The sequence below is a fragment of the Gouania willdenowi genome, chromosome 1, assembly GCF_900634775.1.
Source record: "Gouania willdenowi chromosome 1, fGouWil2.1, whole genome shotgun sequence".
Taxonomy (NCBI): domain Eukaryota; kingdom Metazoa; phylum Chordata; class Actinopteri; order Blenniiformes; family Gobiesocidae; genus Gouania; species Gouania willdenowi.
Genome location: NC_041044.1, coordinates 35,877,900 through 35,894,964, shown reverse-complemented (window position 1 = coordinate 35,894,964; position 17,065 = coordinate 35,877,900). Strand labels below are relative to the sequence as shown.

At 34.8% G+C, this 17,065-nt stretch overlaps 1 protein-coding gene across 2 annotated transcripts; it reads left to right on the top strand.

The window, feature by feature from the left end:
• Window positions 1–16,724, top strand: slc26a11 (solute carrier family 26 member 11). 2 transcript variants are annotated; one of them, XM_028453472.1, is made up of 15 exons: window positions 1–129; window positions 1,994–2,234; window positions 3,777–3,969; window positions 5,072–5,157; window positions 6,415–6,631; window positions 7,980–8,158; window positions 8,234–8,306; window positions 10,034–10,145; window positions 10,228–10,283; window positions 11,447–11,587; window positions 11,661–11,788; window positions 13,059–13,158; window positions 13,684–13,817; window positions 15,361–15,499; window positions 15,583–16,724. In XM_028453472.1, the coding sequence occupies exons 2-14, from the start codon at window positions 2,031–2,033 to the stop codon at window positions 15,460–15,462; spliced, it is 1,725 nt and encodes a 574-aa protein (XP_028309273.1). In that variant the 5' UTR covers window positions 1–129; window positions 1,994–2,030; the 3' UTR covers window positions 15,463–15,499; window positions 15,583–16,724. The 2 variants fall into 2 exon arrangements, with proteins under 2 accessions (XP_028309273.1, XP_028309266.1); XM_028453465.1 differs by having other exon boundaries at window positions 15,361–16,724.
• The last annotated feature ends 341 nt before the right edge of the window (window positions 16,725–17,065 follow it).

The window sequence follows — 17,065 nt, the reverse complement described above, 5'->3', positions numbered from 1 at the left end:
TGTCATGTGACCACTCGGAGCCGGATCCTGCAGCAGAATGGATTTAAGGAAGTGGTTTCAAACAGAATAAAATAGAGCTGAGCGGAAGAATCACTGCACACGATATGACCACAGACAAAACAGCACCGGGTAACCTTTGTTTTATTCTATTCTATTCTACTTTTATTCTGTTCAATGGTAATAACTTCAACTCAAATGTTTTTACGTTTACTATTTGTTTTTGTAGATGATTGTCTTCCTTTTCATTCTATTGTATTTTGTTCCTACACTGTATTATAAATGCTGCCTCTGCAGATTGAATGTATTCCTATTTTGTTTTTCTCTAAAATGGTTTATGTATTTTATAGATCTTTTTTTATGTTTTTTTTTTTTTTTTTTTTTTTTTTTGCTATTCTAGTCTATTCTATTCTACTTTACTGAATTCTATTGTATTGTCTATTCTATTCAATTCTATTCAACCAATGCTTATTCTACTCTGGATATTCTGTTATTTTCTGCTGATGTGCCCGTTTATTTATATATATACTGTATATATATATATATATATATATATATGTTTATTTACCTCCTGTCTCTCCATGTCATACTTTTCGATGAACCTAAGATATGAGTTGTAATGTGTTTAAGTATATATTTATGTATTTATTCCACCCAGTTCACTCTCTCTCTGCTTTTACGTCTCTTTGTTTTGGTTCTGCCTTGTTGTTTTGGTCACACACAGTTTAGTTTAGTTACAGTTTTTATAGCTGGTGTTAGATTGTGTCAGGTCTCAGTGCATGTATGCAGAGCTCCAACCTGTCATGTGATCACCTTATGATGGTGAAGTTTAGAAGATCATCAAAGGTCATGGGTGACAGTCCCGAGACCTTTGGAGTGAACTTGTGAATCTGTTTGTTATAAGACGTTAATAACGAATGATTTCACAACTTTCAGTTCATATGATGACACTTGCGTGTTTATGCACCTGTTTTTGTTTTTTGTTTTTTTGACATATTTATTACACAGCACCATTCCTTTGTGCCTTTTTATAGTTTTAAAGTTATATATACTATATGTTTTTGATAACTTTATTCATTTACTGTAAACTTTTGTGTTTGATGTACCGGTATGTAGCGTTTTATTCTGTTGCTATTTTTATTTTTTCTGTCTTGGAGCAATCACAGGGCCTTTCTATTGTCTCTCATGGAAGTTGAGTTTATTGCAAATATTTTTGAACTGAAAAATATATTTATCTATAAATATGCAGCAACAGCAATCATTTTAATAAATATGACACCGTGTAAATGTTTGTATTACTTTGCAAAAAATAAAAAAAATAAACTAATAAAGACAAAATTGGATTGGTGCTATTAAAGCACCTCATTTTAATATCAAGAATTTCCAGCAAAACATTTTTCTTCTAGAATTAGTATTTGATCATTTTGTTACACTGTTATTTTTTAACTGTATATATGCTGTTAATAATAATAACCAGATTTACATTTACCAATAGAATACAGTTGTTTAAGACTGTGTGTCGTTTTATTTTGGAAAAAAGAATAAATATTAATAATTAAAAATGTATTTCTATTCAGTAATTTTAAAAAAAATCAATTACTAGACATTTCAGGCGAGTCGATCTAAAATCCAGTTGACCCCAAGTTTGAAAATCACTTTATTAAAGCAACTTGAATCTGTCTTACTTTTTTATTTGATTGCTTTATGAAAATGTCATTCTTGTTCCTCTTTTAATATGAAACACTTTGACCGTCATGAAAAGTTCTATAGAAATAGTTTTCATAGATTTATTAATTGATTAATAAAAGGGATATATAAATCAAGTTAATTCTGCTCCGCAGGGGTTGAAAAGCAAAGACATGGTTACGTGAATTACCATAGTAACCAAAGTCTGTTGTTGGATCCAATAGATGAAATCATTTTATTTGAACCTCTAAAAACGCTACATTCGTTCCCAAACACCATAATTCACTTTTCCTGTTTTCCACCACTCCAGGTCGTCCGTCACTGAGTCGTGGTCCTGACGCTGTCTGATGGAGCAGCCTCTGCTCGGTGGGGCTTCGGCCCGGAGATGCTGCTCCCTCAGCACGCTGAAGGCTTGGCTGCCCGTCCTCTCCTGGCTGCCTCGGTACAGGCTGAAGTGGCTGCAGATGGACCTTCTGGCAGGACTCACCGTGGGACTCACCACTGTACCACAGGCACTGGCCTATGCAGAAGTAGCCGAGCTTCCTGTGCAGGTGATTTAAAGCAGCATAGGGCAGGATTTGTGAAAAAAGAAACGCTCACAACCAAAGAGAATGATCCCACACACATTTCTCCCTATTGCTTTGAACAGATTGATACATTTTGTACTGATTTTATTAACAACTGTTAATGTCAACATCAGATCAGCTCACGGGTAACAAGCAAATGTCAAACACAAACGGGCGCACTGCATGTAAGACCCATTGGATCTATATACAAAATCCATGTATCAAAAATAAGGATAATACATGTTATTGGGCAGAAAAAGGATTGTTTCAACTGCATATTCCTTTAAAATTGTCCTCCTTTGCTCCATCCTTCCTCCACTGGGATCCTGCTTTCACTGTTATACCGTTAAAGCTGCATTATTCAGGGCTACATCAGCTGCAGCACAAAAGGAAGAATGCTGCGCGCAAGCGACACTGTGACCAAACGCGAACACCATTTATAAATATCTGTCTGAACCTGACCCGTCCGGTGCCATTGGGCTTCGATCTGGTATCCATCCTTTAGTTACTGTATCTAATCAGCTGTGCTTCAGTCCTAAAGAGTTGATGCGTGCTCCCGCGGCGGCTTGGCTGACGGCTGCAGTTACCCTGACGACCGTGGTGTCACTATGGAGTCTGATTTTTAGATCCTGCCCTATGCTCCTTTAATTATGCTCTTTAGATATCTAAAGTGATCTGTTCTGATATCTAAAGAGCGCCTATAAACAACTAAAATACCCATATCTATTGCAGCTTATGTACGTTACAATAGAGGCAGGCAGGGTTGGGATCAATTACATTTTTCAATTACAATTACATCTTCAATCATTGATGTTCAGTTACAATTTAATTATGATTACGGTGACCAGCGTTATTTTAATTGTAATTGAAAAAAACTGCCCATCGGCCTAATCATAATTAATTTGTCATTGCAGACAGCATGTGCAGACATAGTTAAAAAAAAAAGTATTTGAACATGAATAATTGAAGATGTAATTGACCCTAACTCTGCAAAAATTGGACTTTTTGGGCAGAATTTGCTCAGAAGAGTAAATTTAACCATGTAATCTCTCAGTCAGAGACCTAGCATTCAATATTACAGTTACTCAGTATTAAAGGTACTTTTGGCTTGTGTTCTGACACATTGTGCGTGGCTGTGTTTAAAAAAAAAAAACAACCAAAAAAAGCAACAAACATATTACTTTCTGATTCAACTAATTAATCATATTATATTTCAGATTTTGCTTATTTAGGATTAATGAATACTTTAATGTTGCTGCATCGCTCAATGAAAAGCACATAGTATAGTGTTTAAAAACTGTTGAATTAAAATTAGTGATACAGGCAATCAGATCTTTTCTGATTGGCGGTGAGAAATCACATGGTTCAATAATATTTCCACTTAAGGGACCAACTTAGGTCACTAGTCACTTTAGATTTAACTTTTAGACACACAAGTGTGACATTAAAACGTTTTAAAGTGACCATTTCTGTCATCACGGCACAGCTCAGACGTTAATCTGATTAGTCTGTCTGTCTGTCCCGTAGTTTGGACTCTACTCCTCCTTCATGGGGGGGTTCATCTACACCCTCCTGGGAACCTCAAAGGACGTGACGCTGGGTCCCACGGCCATCATGTCCCTGCTGTGTGCATCGGTGGTGGGGGGTGAGCCGCATCGGGCTGCGCTGCTCAGCCTCCTCTGTGGACTCATTCAGGCAGGGATGGCAATCCTGAGATTAGGTGAGGGGGGGGGGGGGGGGTCAGAGGTCAGGGGAAAGCTTATAAGACTCTAAATTCAGTTGTGTTTACACTACTTGTGAAGGTTTGGACAAAGTGTGGGAAACATCCAATAATTATAACTGCATGACCTTTGTGACTTCAAGTATAGAAGAAAAATAACTGTGTTTCTTGACCACTTAAATGACATTACCATATATACTAAATGGACTTGGACTTGGTAAATGGACTTGATTTTATATAGCGCTTTATCACCACACTGAAGCAGTCTCAAAGCGCTTTACATATCAGCTCATTCACCCAATCACTCTCACATTCACACACCAGTGGGACAGGACTGCCATGCCAGGCGCTAGTCGACCACTGGGAGCAACTTAGGGTTCAGTGTCTTGCCCAAGGACACTTCGACACATAGTCAGGTACTGGGATTGAACCCCCAACCTCTCGATCAGAAGACGACCCACTACCACCTGAGCCACGGTCGCCCATATACTATTAGAAATACACAAAATGACAGAAAAATACCCAATATTTATGCCAAAAACTCAGGGCGATGCCAAAAAATCACTGAAAAAGTTTAGAAAACATAAAAAAAATTCACAGAAGTGACTCCTACAACACAAATTGACTTCAAAACCGCACAAAATAAGAGAAAAGCATTCAAAACGACAACAAAAACAAGTACAAAGAATGACCACAAAAACCACAACAAAATACATAAATAGACTCCAAAAATACACAAGATCACAAAATAACAGAAAAACATGTAAAACAACAACAAAAGTACACAAAATGACTCAAAAAACACTTAAGATGATTACAAAAATAATCTTGTGTTAATGTTCAGATTGGTCATTATTCTAAATACTGATATGAATGCTCATAACTTGGCCCTCAGATCTGACGGTCACATTTTTGTGGCCTTGTTGTTATAAAAGTTATATATTTTTAATTGTATTCATTTTTTAAAGAGAGAGCTACTAGACTTTATTCCACCAAAGCTGCCTTTAACACTCAGTTATCAGTTTAATCTGCTGCTAATTTAAATTGTGTGATTTGTGTAAAAATTTTGTGTCAATCATTTATTTTTCCTATTTTTCCTCAGGATTCCTCTTGGACTTTATCTCATATCCTGTGATAAAAGGCTTCACTTGCGCTGCTGCAGTAACCATTGGCTTCAGTCAGGTCAAGGTGGGACCTTTACACAGCCTGAAACTTTAGCTGATTTCCTTGAGCATCGAATTCTATTCTGCACAATTTTTAAACGTCATAAAGGTTTGTTTGATAGTGGAGTGAATTTGATTGACGGTAAATTAACTTTCACAAACTTTGCTGCTTAAACACGCATGCGTCATCTTCTTTTTTTGTTTTGTTTTCCATGTATATATGATTTTAAAACTGTACAGCTAACCCGCTGAATAACCATCCTGTCGTGTCATGTTCTTTGTCTTTTTTTTTTTTTCATTTGTTTTTGTTAGTTTTGCAATCAAAATATAAGAAAAAAAGCTTTGCTGCTATGGTTATACTCTTTATTTATTTATTTTTACTGCTTTTGTCATTTGAGCTGATTTCTAAAACTGTACAGACACCAGGGTTGGGGTCGATTACAATCGTAATTGATAATTAACTACAATTCTGACATACTTATAGCTGAGATTGTCATTTTAAAAAACCTGTTGCTGTTGTAATCGTAATTGAATTGTAATTGAGTTCAGACTTTGTAATTGTAATTGTGATGAACATTTTATAAAAACTGTCATTCACAATGTAATTAAACGCAAAACTGGGGAACCATGTCACCGTTCTATGGCTTACACGTACATAGTTAATGATTAATAAAATATATTTCACGTCAACTTTTCCTACAACCTGTCATTTTTCTTGAGAATCATTTTACAGTTTTTTTTTAAAGAAATTAAAAATCAAGGCTCAGATGCCCACATCAAAAATATTAATACCAATATTTTCATTGATTAGGAAGCTTAACAAGGAGATGAAAAATGAATATTTTAGTTTATTTTACAGGTGATTTAATGCATGGGTCAAAACTGACCCACTATCATAATAGATGCTAATAGAAAGCTAACACAAGAGGAAGGATACATTTTAGGTGGTCATTTATTAAAAGCTCAATTAATTGTGATAAATTGTTATTGAACTTTAGTAATTGAGAATGTAATTGTAATTGACTTTCAGGGGAAAGTAATAATTGTAACTTTAAGTATAATTGGGAAAAATGTTGGTTTCTGTAAGCATAATTGAGTTGTAATTGAACATGGATAATTGAATACGTAATTATAATTGAAAAATGTAAGACACTTTTTAAAATATTTTTACATGAATTTATTTCACCTTTATTTTTTTACAGGTTTTTTTATTTAAAAGTAGCTTTTTAAAAACATGTTGATATATTGACACTAGTCTCATCTGCTCTCCATGTTTCTATAGAATATTTTGGGAATCCAAGGTGTCCCACGGGAGTTTGTCTGGGAAGTTTATTACACCTTCTACAAGATTCCAGAATCCAGAGTGGGTGACGTGGTCCTGGGGCTGCTGTGTCTCCTCCTGTTGGTCATGCTGACCTACATGAAGTCCAGTTTGGGCTCTGAAGATGACTCCACCTCCTCCAGAGCGGCCAGGAAGCTGGTGTGGACCGTGGCTACTAGTCAGTACAGGCTTGTTTGTCTCTGGGTGTGTCCGTCTTTGACTGACACAACCTGAAAGTCACCGCTCACTTTAACAAAGCTGGTTCCACTGGAATCCTGCCCAGGGAACGCTTGAAGAAGAGATGTTAAGAGGAAATTCAGTATGCCCTCGGGCAACTGTGGCTAGATTGTAGCTTACCACCACCGGTATGACTGGTGTGAGTGAATAACGGTTTCTGTACACGCTTTGAGTCTCTTCAAAAAAAGCGCTATAAAAATCCAAGCCATTATTATTATTAAATTGACCTAGTTGTCATGGTAACTAGATCGATGAGGTTTACAGGTTTATGTTAAAAAAAGACAGGGTTTATAACAATGTTTAATCTGCATGTGTGTAAAATTAAAGAATTTTAATAATATGATTTATTTAAATTAAATAATTTTATTAAACTCAATAAAATAAACAAATAAACAAAATAAAATGACATCCCAACAATAAAAGCACCGTGTTACTTAATGACACCATTTTATCTTATACAACATTTAAAAAATCTGCAATATTTGTGGAATAGACCTAAAAAACAAATAAAGCCTCAATATTGTTGATCTTGAGACAGTGCAGTTGATATGAATATATATCTATTTTTTGTGTATGGCTTTTCTTTTTTGTAAAAATTAATTCTACATATATTATTTAACTGGTATTGGTTAAATGTATTCTTCCTATACAATGTTTACATGTGATTGGCTAATTTAGCATCCAAGAAACAAAACTTTACCACTAATTACACAAAATTAGTGCTGAAGAATTTTAGTCTTCATGAGCATTTTTGTGACAAATATTCCATGCATTTTCTTTTTCCAACAACATTTTATTGCTTTTTTTGTTTTCAGGATACGTGCAGAATTTCTTTTACCTGTTTTTTTTATGATGATCGTCACACATAAAAAAAAATATATGTAATAATGTCAAAAGAAAACAAAACATGAGTTGTATAAATCAAAGAAAAAGGGAACCAAAAAAATGAGACGGAAAAATATTTTTTTCCAAAATCTAGGGATTTACAAAAAGAAAACATAGCAAACATATTTACAGAAGTAAATGATTATATTCAACTGCGTAATCTACATAGTTGTTAGTATCTGACAGGTTTCCAAATCTCTTATCTCCAAATGTCCTTGAATGTCTGCTGCTTACCTTTCAAATTAAAAGTCTTTGATACAAATTAAGTATCAAGAGTTGGACAAGAATCAACACTACTTTATTTTTGGGGTTTTTAGTTGATAATATTAACATCAGGACATAAAGAAAACGCCCACATCCACTCACTCATTGTCTGTTTTTCTGTTGTTGTTGATCCGTTTCAGTGCGTAATGCCCTGGTGGTCAGCGCTGCCTCTTTGGTAGCTTTTTCCTGGGATGCTTTCGGTCATCATGTGTTCACACTCACTGGAAAAACTACTCAGGGACTTCCTCCGTTCCAACCTCCGCCGACCTCTGACACCACAGCCAATGGCACCGTTGTCTCTTTTGGAGAGATTGTCAAGGTAAGAATAAGAGACGAGAAAGGTGATTTATTCCCGTTTCATGAGAAACTGGAGAGACTTTTTTTGTTTCTGCAGGGCTTTGGTGGAGGCCTCGCCGTGATCCCGTTTATGGGCTTGTTGGAAAGTATTGCTATTGCAAAAGCCTTTGGTAAGTGTGTAAATACAGTATTTTAGGAAGCTTTATCAAGACAATGGCACACATCAGCTCAATGGACCTTTTTCATTTCATATTGCATTTACTGTAATTGCAAATAAGTTAAACTTTGCCCAAACATTTGTGGCCAACCAAAAAGTTCTTAGTAAAGTTTGTAAATTTTAACTACTTCACTGACAATAAGCTTTGTGTATTCTTTACTGATGATTTTAATTGATTTTACTGATGATTTTAAATGTTCTTATTGATTTTAAACAATTGAATGTTTTATCATGTAAAGCACATTGAGTTGCCTTGAGTATGAAATGCGCTATACAAATAAATTTGCCTTGCCTTGCCTTTAAGAAATGATGGGCTACAGAACTGACATAGAAAATAACATGCATATCATATACACTTTAAATCAATTTAAATTAAATGAATCTAATTTACACAGTGCCGAATATCTCATTTCATGGCACTTCTATTAAAATAAGACATATTTTAATGAAGTATAACGGTAAGCATGAAGTACAAAACTTCAACATGGCCATCAATAACCAGTTTCTTTTCCACAAATCTGTAGTTTAAGACATTTGTTGACAGTAATTCACTGCTGTCGTGTTGGTGACAGTAAAAAGATTTGTTAATAATATTGGCGTGAATTTATTATTTAGTTAAGAACTTATCCTGATGTCTAAATTAGGATAGAATTATCATGTTTTAATTTCAATAGTCAGATGATTGTTCAGATTTATACACTCATTTATGTAGGTTATTTTTACTTTGATTTTGATGTTCTATTTTAGATTTCTGGATTCTAGATGCTGCTTCTTTTTCCAATTAATTTCTGTTAATTTGAACTTCCTTTTGTCCTTCAAATACATTTAAAAATTAGATGATTTTACTCTGAATATGTAGTTCATAGTGCTGTGGACACATTCATGCCAAAGCATTCATTTACTCAAGTTTTGTATATTTCTAAGTTTTGCGGCATACCCATTTGCATTTCTTTATGATTTGTGGAAAAGTTTGTGTATTCTGCAGCTTTATTTAAACATATTTTCCAATTGCAGAAAGTAATGTTGATCAATGTCAAAATGTGCTATGGTAGAACAAGTAAAATTCAAGTGACTAAATGATGGCACCTTATTGGATTCTCTGTGATTTATAAGCATTTATTTGGGAGTTTTAGTGAAAATTGCACATTTTTTTTTGACAAGAGAAGTTTTTTTTTTTATTTATTGATTTTAAGCAATGTAATCCAAACAGTAATGCTTTCGTATGTATGTGTGTACAATACATTTTTCCATTTGTAGCCTACATGGCTAATATACATGATGTGTATTAACATAAATACTGTAGATAAACATAAATATACTAGCACGAGGTAGCACTTATTATCTCCCACTCCCATTTTTCATGCAGTTTTCAAACTTTATGTTAATAAGTTAGACTTATTGAGTTTGGCCCTCTTGTGATCAAACAAGGCTGTAACTGAAACTTGACCTAAAATAAAATGTAAATCCTCATTTTCATTCATGTGAGCAAAGGTTACATCACAGTGACGTGCTTACACCTAACGACTCCACCATGACTGCAGATAATATTTGCTCTCAAACTAAAATATTATTCATTATTACCGTAGCGTCTGTGACAATTGGTGAAAAAATATGATACTGAATGTTTCCACACAGGTAGAACTATTATGTTTGTGTCTGACCGCTCTGCTTCCCTCTCAGCCAGTCAGAACGACTACAGGATCAACGCCAACCAGGAGCTGCTCGCCATCGGCGTGACCAACGTCATGGGCTCCTTCGTGTCGGCGTACCCCGTCACTGGCAGCTTTGGGAGGTTTGTGTTTGTATGGAGAGGAACTTTTGAATAGAAATGTCATGAACAAAGCATTCACAGTCGTGATTATTCCCACACACAGGACTGCAGTGAATTCCCAGACCGGAGTTTGCACGCCAGCCGGAGGGATCGTCACGAGTAAGTGAGAGAAAAGGTTTATTTATAATGTATTCTTCCCTTTTATATATATACAGTATATATATATAATGTGTCTGTGTCAGAGGCAACTATTTAAATTATTGCTGTTATATGTAAACAAATAGTTTGGAGACATTATCAGTGATTAGGTGTTTTGGATCAACTGGAAGTACTTGGAAAGCTTTTTTTTTTCTGAAAGTCACTGTTGTTATTGTCCTCCTAGAAATTTGTAGAGTTAAATTTAATGCTGGGTCACATACGTACAGCCCAATTTGTTCTCTGCACAGGCAGAGGTTTAAAACCCAAGACTAGAAGTTGATCAATAGTTCCAGCAAGTTTATCTTATTTTTTTAAATAATATGTTACGGTTACATTCATTCAGATAACTTTTTTCGGGAAATACACTTTGATATTTATTTAATACTGCTGACATGTTTCCACTGCCAACTGTCAGTCATCCTCAGAGGCATCTACTGATCGCTTCCATGTGTCCTTATGAGTTCTTTTTGCGAACCTGACAGAACTGTCAAGTTGGCCACGCCCATAAAGAACTCGTAAGGACACATGAAAGTGATCAGTAGATGCCTCTGATGAAGACTGACAGTTGACAGTCGTAACATCTCAGGACATTAAAGTACATAAGTAAAACTCCTGAAAAAAGTTGTCTGAATAAATAAAATCCTAACCCAAGGGTGTGAAAGTCAATTTAATTCAAGGGCCAAATGGTTTGATAACAAGTGGACCGTAGGTTTTAGGCTGGAGAACAAAAAATCTCAACATTAATGTGTCCAAGTTTGCACTTCCAGTTATAAATTGCACAAAGTATGGAAGGCGTCAACAATATCTAAGCAATACGTGACAGAAACTTAAATGTCCTTTGATTTATTTATTTTTTGACCAATTTTTATCTAATTTGGGGAGATTTTGTGGAATAATTTGAGAAAAAATTGCAGGCTTTTGGAAAAATTTCAAGTTCTTTCAACTGCAATATACAATTGAATTATTTGGTAACTTTCACAATGATTCATGTTTTCTCTTTGATATTCACTTTCCCCCGTGGGACGAATCGGATGCTCTGAGGGGCCGGATTTGGCCCCCGGGCCTTGAGTTTGACCACAAGCCTGTTTTATTTAAAACATTCTACCTTTTCCTTTGTGTTTCAGGTATCATTGTGTTGCTGTCTTTGGCGTTCCTCATGCCAGCCTTCTACTACATCCCCAAAGCGTCTCTTGCTGCAGTGATAATCTGTGCCGTGGCTCCCATGGTGGACTACAGGGTAGTGGCAAAGATGTGGAGAATTCACAGTGGGTGTCCAACCTTTAGTGTTTCAATCCTACTTGTTAAATGTAAACTTGCGGTGGTACTTGCTTCCTGCAGAGCTGGATCTGCTGCCGTTTTGTGTAACCTTTCTTATGAGCTTCTGGGAGGTGCAGTACGGCATCATCGGAGGAGTCGCTGTGTCTGGAGTTCTGCTGCTCTACAGCACGGCCAGACCTCAGATAAAGGTATTAGGGTCGTGTTCTGGAAGGGAATGAGGGAATAATGTTTGAAAGACAACTGATCGGAAAAACCTTGCCTTTTAAAACCAACAGAAAGAAAATCATTTATATTTTTGCTTTTCGTCTGTTTTTGACCATGGAATGAACACTAATACTCATCCTCACCCCTGTAACCCTAAATGCATTAATGCATTTCTTCCTTTTATACCTGCTTATCCCAAACAATGTCACGCGTTTCTGCAACTACACACACTGTATGACCATAACAGTAATATTATTGTGTATTCTTCACCAGAGGTGTAAAGATTACTGATATATCCTACGCAAGTAGAAGTACTGTTACTTGATTCAAATTGCACTCAAGTACAAGTGCAAGTAAGTCTTACATAAAATACTGACATACAAGTAAAAAGCAGCTCAATGAAATAGTAAAAGTTACTAATTACTTTCATCCCCCATGTTTATTTTGGGAATAAATCTTGCCACGGTTCCCTTGTATACAGCAAACATCTCATGTAGAAACTTAAAAAGGAAGAAATGATAATTGTTCATTTATTTTCCACAAAGGCATCTGTATAAAATAAAAGGTTTATCATAATGTGCATTTTTTTAATTTAATAAAAGAACACCCACAAATTAATTTCAAAATAATAAAAAAAAAATATCAGGCTCAAAGTATGGCTACATTTATTAAATCTAAAACCGAGAAAATAACCGGCATTCAATGCTGCTTTGGCGCCATGCGTTAAGTTTAATTTCATTTTCTGTTGATCATTTTAAAACAAAAAAATATTAATCATTTACTCAGTAAGTGTTGGGTGTAGAAATGTAGCAAATGACTTCTTTTAAAAAGTACTTAAGTGCAAGTAAAATTACTGATTTAAAAATATACTCAAAAAAGTACAAGTACCCAAAAAAGCAACTCAACTACAGTAACGTGAGTACTCTACAACTTATATATGGCCCTGTTAAAGATTGTGACCAGTCCATAGGATTTGTTATAGAAGTTAAATCAATTTATTATAATCATCATATTTTAAAGAGTAGGTCTCATTAAAAAAAAAAAAAAAAAATGATTTTGGTTGTGGGTCAGTTCATTACTGTGATCGTCTTTTTAAAATATAGGCTTATAAGAATACCAGAAAAATAATATTCTCTGTATGTATGGATCAGCTACCACTGGTGTGGAATCATGGATGTACTTTATTGGCTATAGAATCATAATGCTTCATAAATGCGTTTGACCTGACTCAGCTGAAGATGTCTCCGTCCTCAGGTGTCAGATCAAGGCCTGCTGGTGATGGAGTTGGGCAGCGGGCTGAGTTTTCCTGCCACAGAATATCTCAGCCACGTCATTCACACTCAGGCTCTGCAGGGTAAGGATGTGTCACAGGGGTGGACTGGATCTGCCATACCGAGCAAAGGGTCACTTTAATGATCAAAATGTGGCAAAATGTGGAAGAAAAAGAGGAAAAATGTAGGGGGAAAAGGGAAATAAGTGGTATTTATTGGTCAAAATGACCTTATTTTAAGTGTCAAAAATGGACAGGGTTAGGGAACAGGAAAAAAGAGGGGGTATGTATTGGCAAATGGTAGCTAAAGTCTAAAAAAAAAAGTGTCAGAACTTTTTGATAAGGGGCATAAATAGCCAAAAGAAATACTGTGGGTAAAAAGGGGTTCATAGTCTCCCCCTTTTTAAAGTTTTTTGGGGGAATAATAATTAAAATTAAAACATAAAAAGCCACATGTTGAGCATTATTGACTACGTCCTCTGATATAGTAGTGGACTGGTCTGGACACTAATGCCAGGACAGAATCTCGGTCCCAGTCCACACCTGGACGTGCATGTATGTACAGTATATGTTTATGTTTAATGTCACTGACACTGTCTGTTGTCTCAGTGTCTCCTCCACGGTCTGTGGTGCTGGACTGCCATCATGTCAGTGTCATAGACTACACAGTGGTCAGCGAGCTGAGAGACCTGCTGAGACAGTTCAAACTACGAGAAGTTCAATTCATTTTCTCTGGAGTGCAGGTCAGTCTGAGGTAGCCACCAGGGGGCGCAACATCTTTAAAATACATATTATTTTCATGGTTACAATTCAAAATAATTTCACTTATACTGTATAACGTGTACAACATACCAGACATCACTTGGCAACGAAAGTCGTCATGGGCAAAAATTATCAAAACATAGAAAAAATCCACAAAACGTTGAAAAAAATCCTCAAAACTATAGAAAAAAAAATATACAAAACTATAGAAAAAATACACAAAACTATAGAAAAAAATTTAAAAAATTACTCCTAAATTGTACAAAAAGTCAGAAAAATACACAAAAGGATCACAAAAATAAAAACGTAATTACAACAAAATTACACTGAAGGAAAACAAGAGGATTACAATAATACTACAAAACAACAGCAAATATTTAAAATAGCAAAACACAAAATGACTCGAAAGTAAAGGAAGTGAAGTGCATTTAATAATTTCATCTTTTTTTCTTCAAGTAAAAGTGATGGCCTGTGGGCCACATGTGGCCCTCAGTGTGATTTTCTGCGGCCTTCAAAATAAAGGCACAAAAGGAAGAAAAAATAAGAAAATAGACAACAAAAATACACAGAAGGAAAACAAAAATCTGCAAGATTGTCCGAACAAATACCAAAAACAGCAAAACACAAAATGACTCAAAAAAATATACAAAATTAAAGAAAAATTTGAATCAAAATCAGATATACTTTATTGATTCCAGGGGGAAATAACTTTTTTACAGAGGCCTGAGAAATAGTGCAGATAAAAAGAAACGCTAAACAAAGAAAAGACAAGAAAACATACATAACTAAGTAAAAGGCTGTTAATTAAAAAATACAAGTGCACACATTAAAGTATGAAAATAATAATAAAAATTTTATATATATTTACAAATATACAAATGCACAAATATAATACAGATGTATACAAAACAAAAACACAAACGACAACAAAAAAAGACACAAAAATCTGAGAAAAAAATACTAATGTGACCCTGAGATCAGACAGTCACATTTTTGTGGCCCCCACCATGATAAAAGTAGCTCGTGTCTGGTTTATTGTATCACTATTATTCCTAAAGGTGTTTAGTTTATGTTCACTTTGATATCGGTGCTGATTCATTGTGCTTTGATTTAGTTAACAAAGTTCTTTCATCTGTTCATTTTGCTTTGCATCTGTTGCATTTATTAATTATTAGTCTATGTTCATCTACTTTATTGCTGCAGTTAATCAAGGAAGGACAGGATTTTACTGGCAATGTAGTTAATGTCATACAGAGCCCATTTACAGCCAATCACCAGTTAGAAGCATGATCGTTTGTTGTTAAATATGAGCTGGAATAAGATTAATTTCTTAAAATGTTATCATGCATACCTTTACCACAGTTAACTCTGTTCCCACCTCGGTGACTCACGCTCCTAAAACAGGAACAACTATGAACAGGATTTTATCCAATTAAGGATCAATAAAAGAAATTTATTTCATCGGATTATTAAAAGTTTAAACAGTTATTATCTAATGATGGGCTCTCTGTGGTTTTCTCTCAGCCTTCTGTTCTGGAAGTCCTCATGTCTGCTGACCTGCAGGACTTCAGACATGCAGACTGTGTTCAAACTGCTCTGCAGATGGAGTCACGGACCAGAGAATAAAACGGTCCAATCACAGTGAAAGGAGGAAACATTTAAGGTACCCATACCACACAGAGGTCCCACTTTGGGAACATTTGGATGATTTCTATGGGAACTTCCTTTTTTCTTCCACTGAATAAGGAAAGACCTGAGCTGTGAGTCTGCAGACCGGACTATCGACGTGTTGGCAGAGATCATTGGTTAGCGGAACTGAAACATCACTTTGTACTGATAGTTTTATGCTTTTGTCCCTCTAGTTTGTTACAGAGGAACTAAATGTTTTGGTCACATTTTACAAATCTGTCATTTTCTATGCAAATGTATGTGTTTTTAAAAAAAGTGACTATAATGTAAAAAGTGTCTTGTTTTAATTAGTCCATTTGACGGGTGGTGTACGTTATTAATGCAATTGTGTATTAACTGTAAACATAATGCTAATTTTGGAGCAGCTTTTTTTTTTACTGAATGTTTGCCTGTATGTTTGTGAAATAATATCACTGTATGGTTATTGTGTCACACCCAGAGGACACTGGTCTCCTGGTATAATTTAAACGGGTTCTTTTTTTTTTTTTTTTAACCAAGCTTGTATTTTAAAAATATCTGACATGAAAAACAAACTTTTCATGCAATTTCACAATGTTTAAAGTTGTAAAAAAAAATTGTATATCAGGATATTTTAGCAATTATTTTATTCTATAGACAGGTGGACTAGCCATTATGGTTGTCTCTCACTGACTGTGTCATTGGCTGAAAACCTTAATTATAATCGTTGCCATTTTCATCTTATAAAATAATAGCAGAATAATAGCATGCATTACCTGTCAATACAGTGCAGAGGATTTTCATTGTGTGTACTGGCCCTGAAAAGGCTTTGATCGGCTCCAACGACACATGATCATAGTTAGATTTTACAGCTGATGAAAGCAGTCTTTACCACACTGAGTAGTGTGTTTTTGTGAATTATTAAAGTCTTGCACAATGTTTTTTTTTTTTTTTTTTTTTAAACCTGGTACTTTTGTTAAACAGCTTGAGGACAAATGACAATAATTGTTCTATTTCTCAGTGTAGTTTATCATAAGTTATTGTCATAAGTAAACTTTATCCAGGCTTTCTTGGCCCTAAAAACAGTAGTCACGTTACTGTAATTGAGTTGCTTTTATGAATGCTTGTACTTTTTTGAGTATCATTTTACTTGTATTAAGTACGTATTAAAAGAAGTGTTGTAATTCATTACATTTCTTCACCCAACCGTAAATTAATATTTTTTTGTTTTAAAATGATCAACGGACATTGTGAAACTACAAAAAATGAAATGACCAGACAACAACAAAATCAATAGTTTTAGAGTTAATAAATTTAGCGTTTTTTATATGTATATTTCTGTTTTGGATGTAATTCATTGGTGTTTTATTTTAAAATGAATTGTACAGTTTGACAAACCGTTTATTTTATACATTCTATTATACATATAATTCTCTTCCTTTTTAATTTTCTACATGAGATGTTTACTGTGTGCAAGGGAATCGTGGCAAGATTTATTACCAAAAATAAACATGGGGGGTGAAAGTAACTAGTTCCTTTTACTTTGAGTACTATTTAATTGAGTTAATTTTTACTTGTACTT

What these genes read in the sequence shown, in the direction of transcription:
- slc26a11 (XM_028453472.1), top strand. Translation starts at nt 2,031, where the DNA reads ATGGAGCAGCCTCTGCTCGGTGGGGCTTCGGCCCGGAGATGCTGCTCC. An exon ending in AAAGATGTGGAGAATTCACA is followed by an intron (nt 11,588 to 11,660) that starts GTGGGTGTCCAA and finishes TGCTTCCTGCAG; the next exon opens with AGCTGGATCTGCTGCCGTTT. An exon ending in TCACACTCAGGCTCTGCAGG is followed by an intron (nt 13,159 to 13,683) that starts GTAAGGATGTGT and finishes CTGTTGTCTCAG; the next exon opens with TGTCTCCTCCACGGTCTGTG.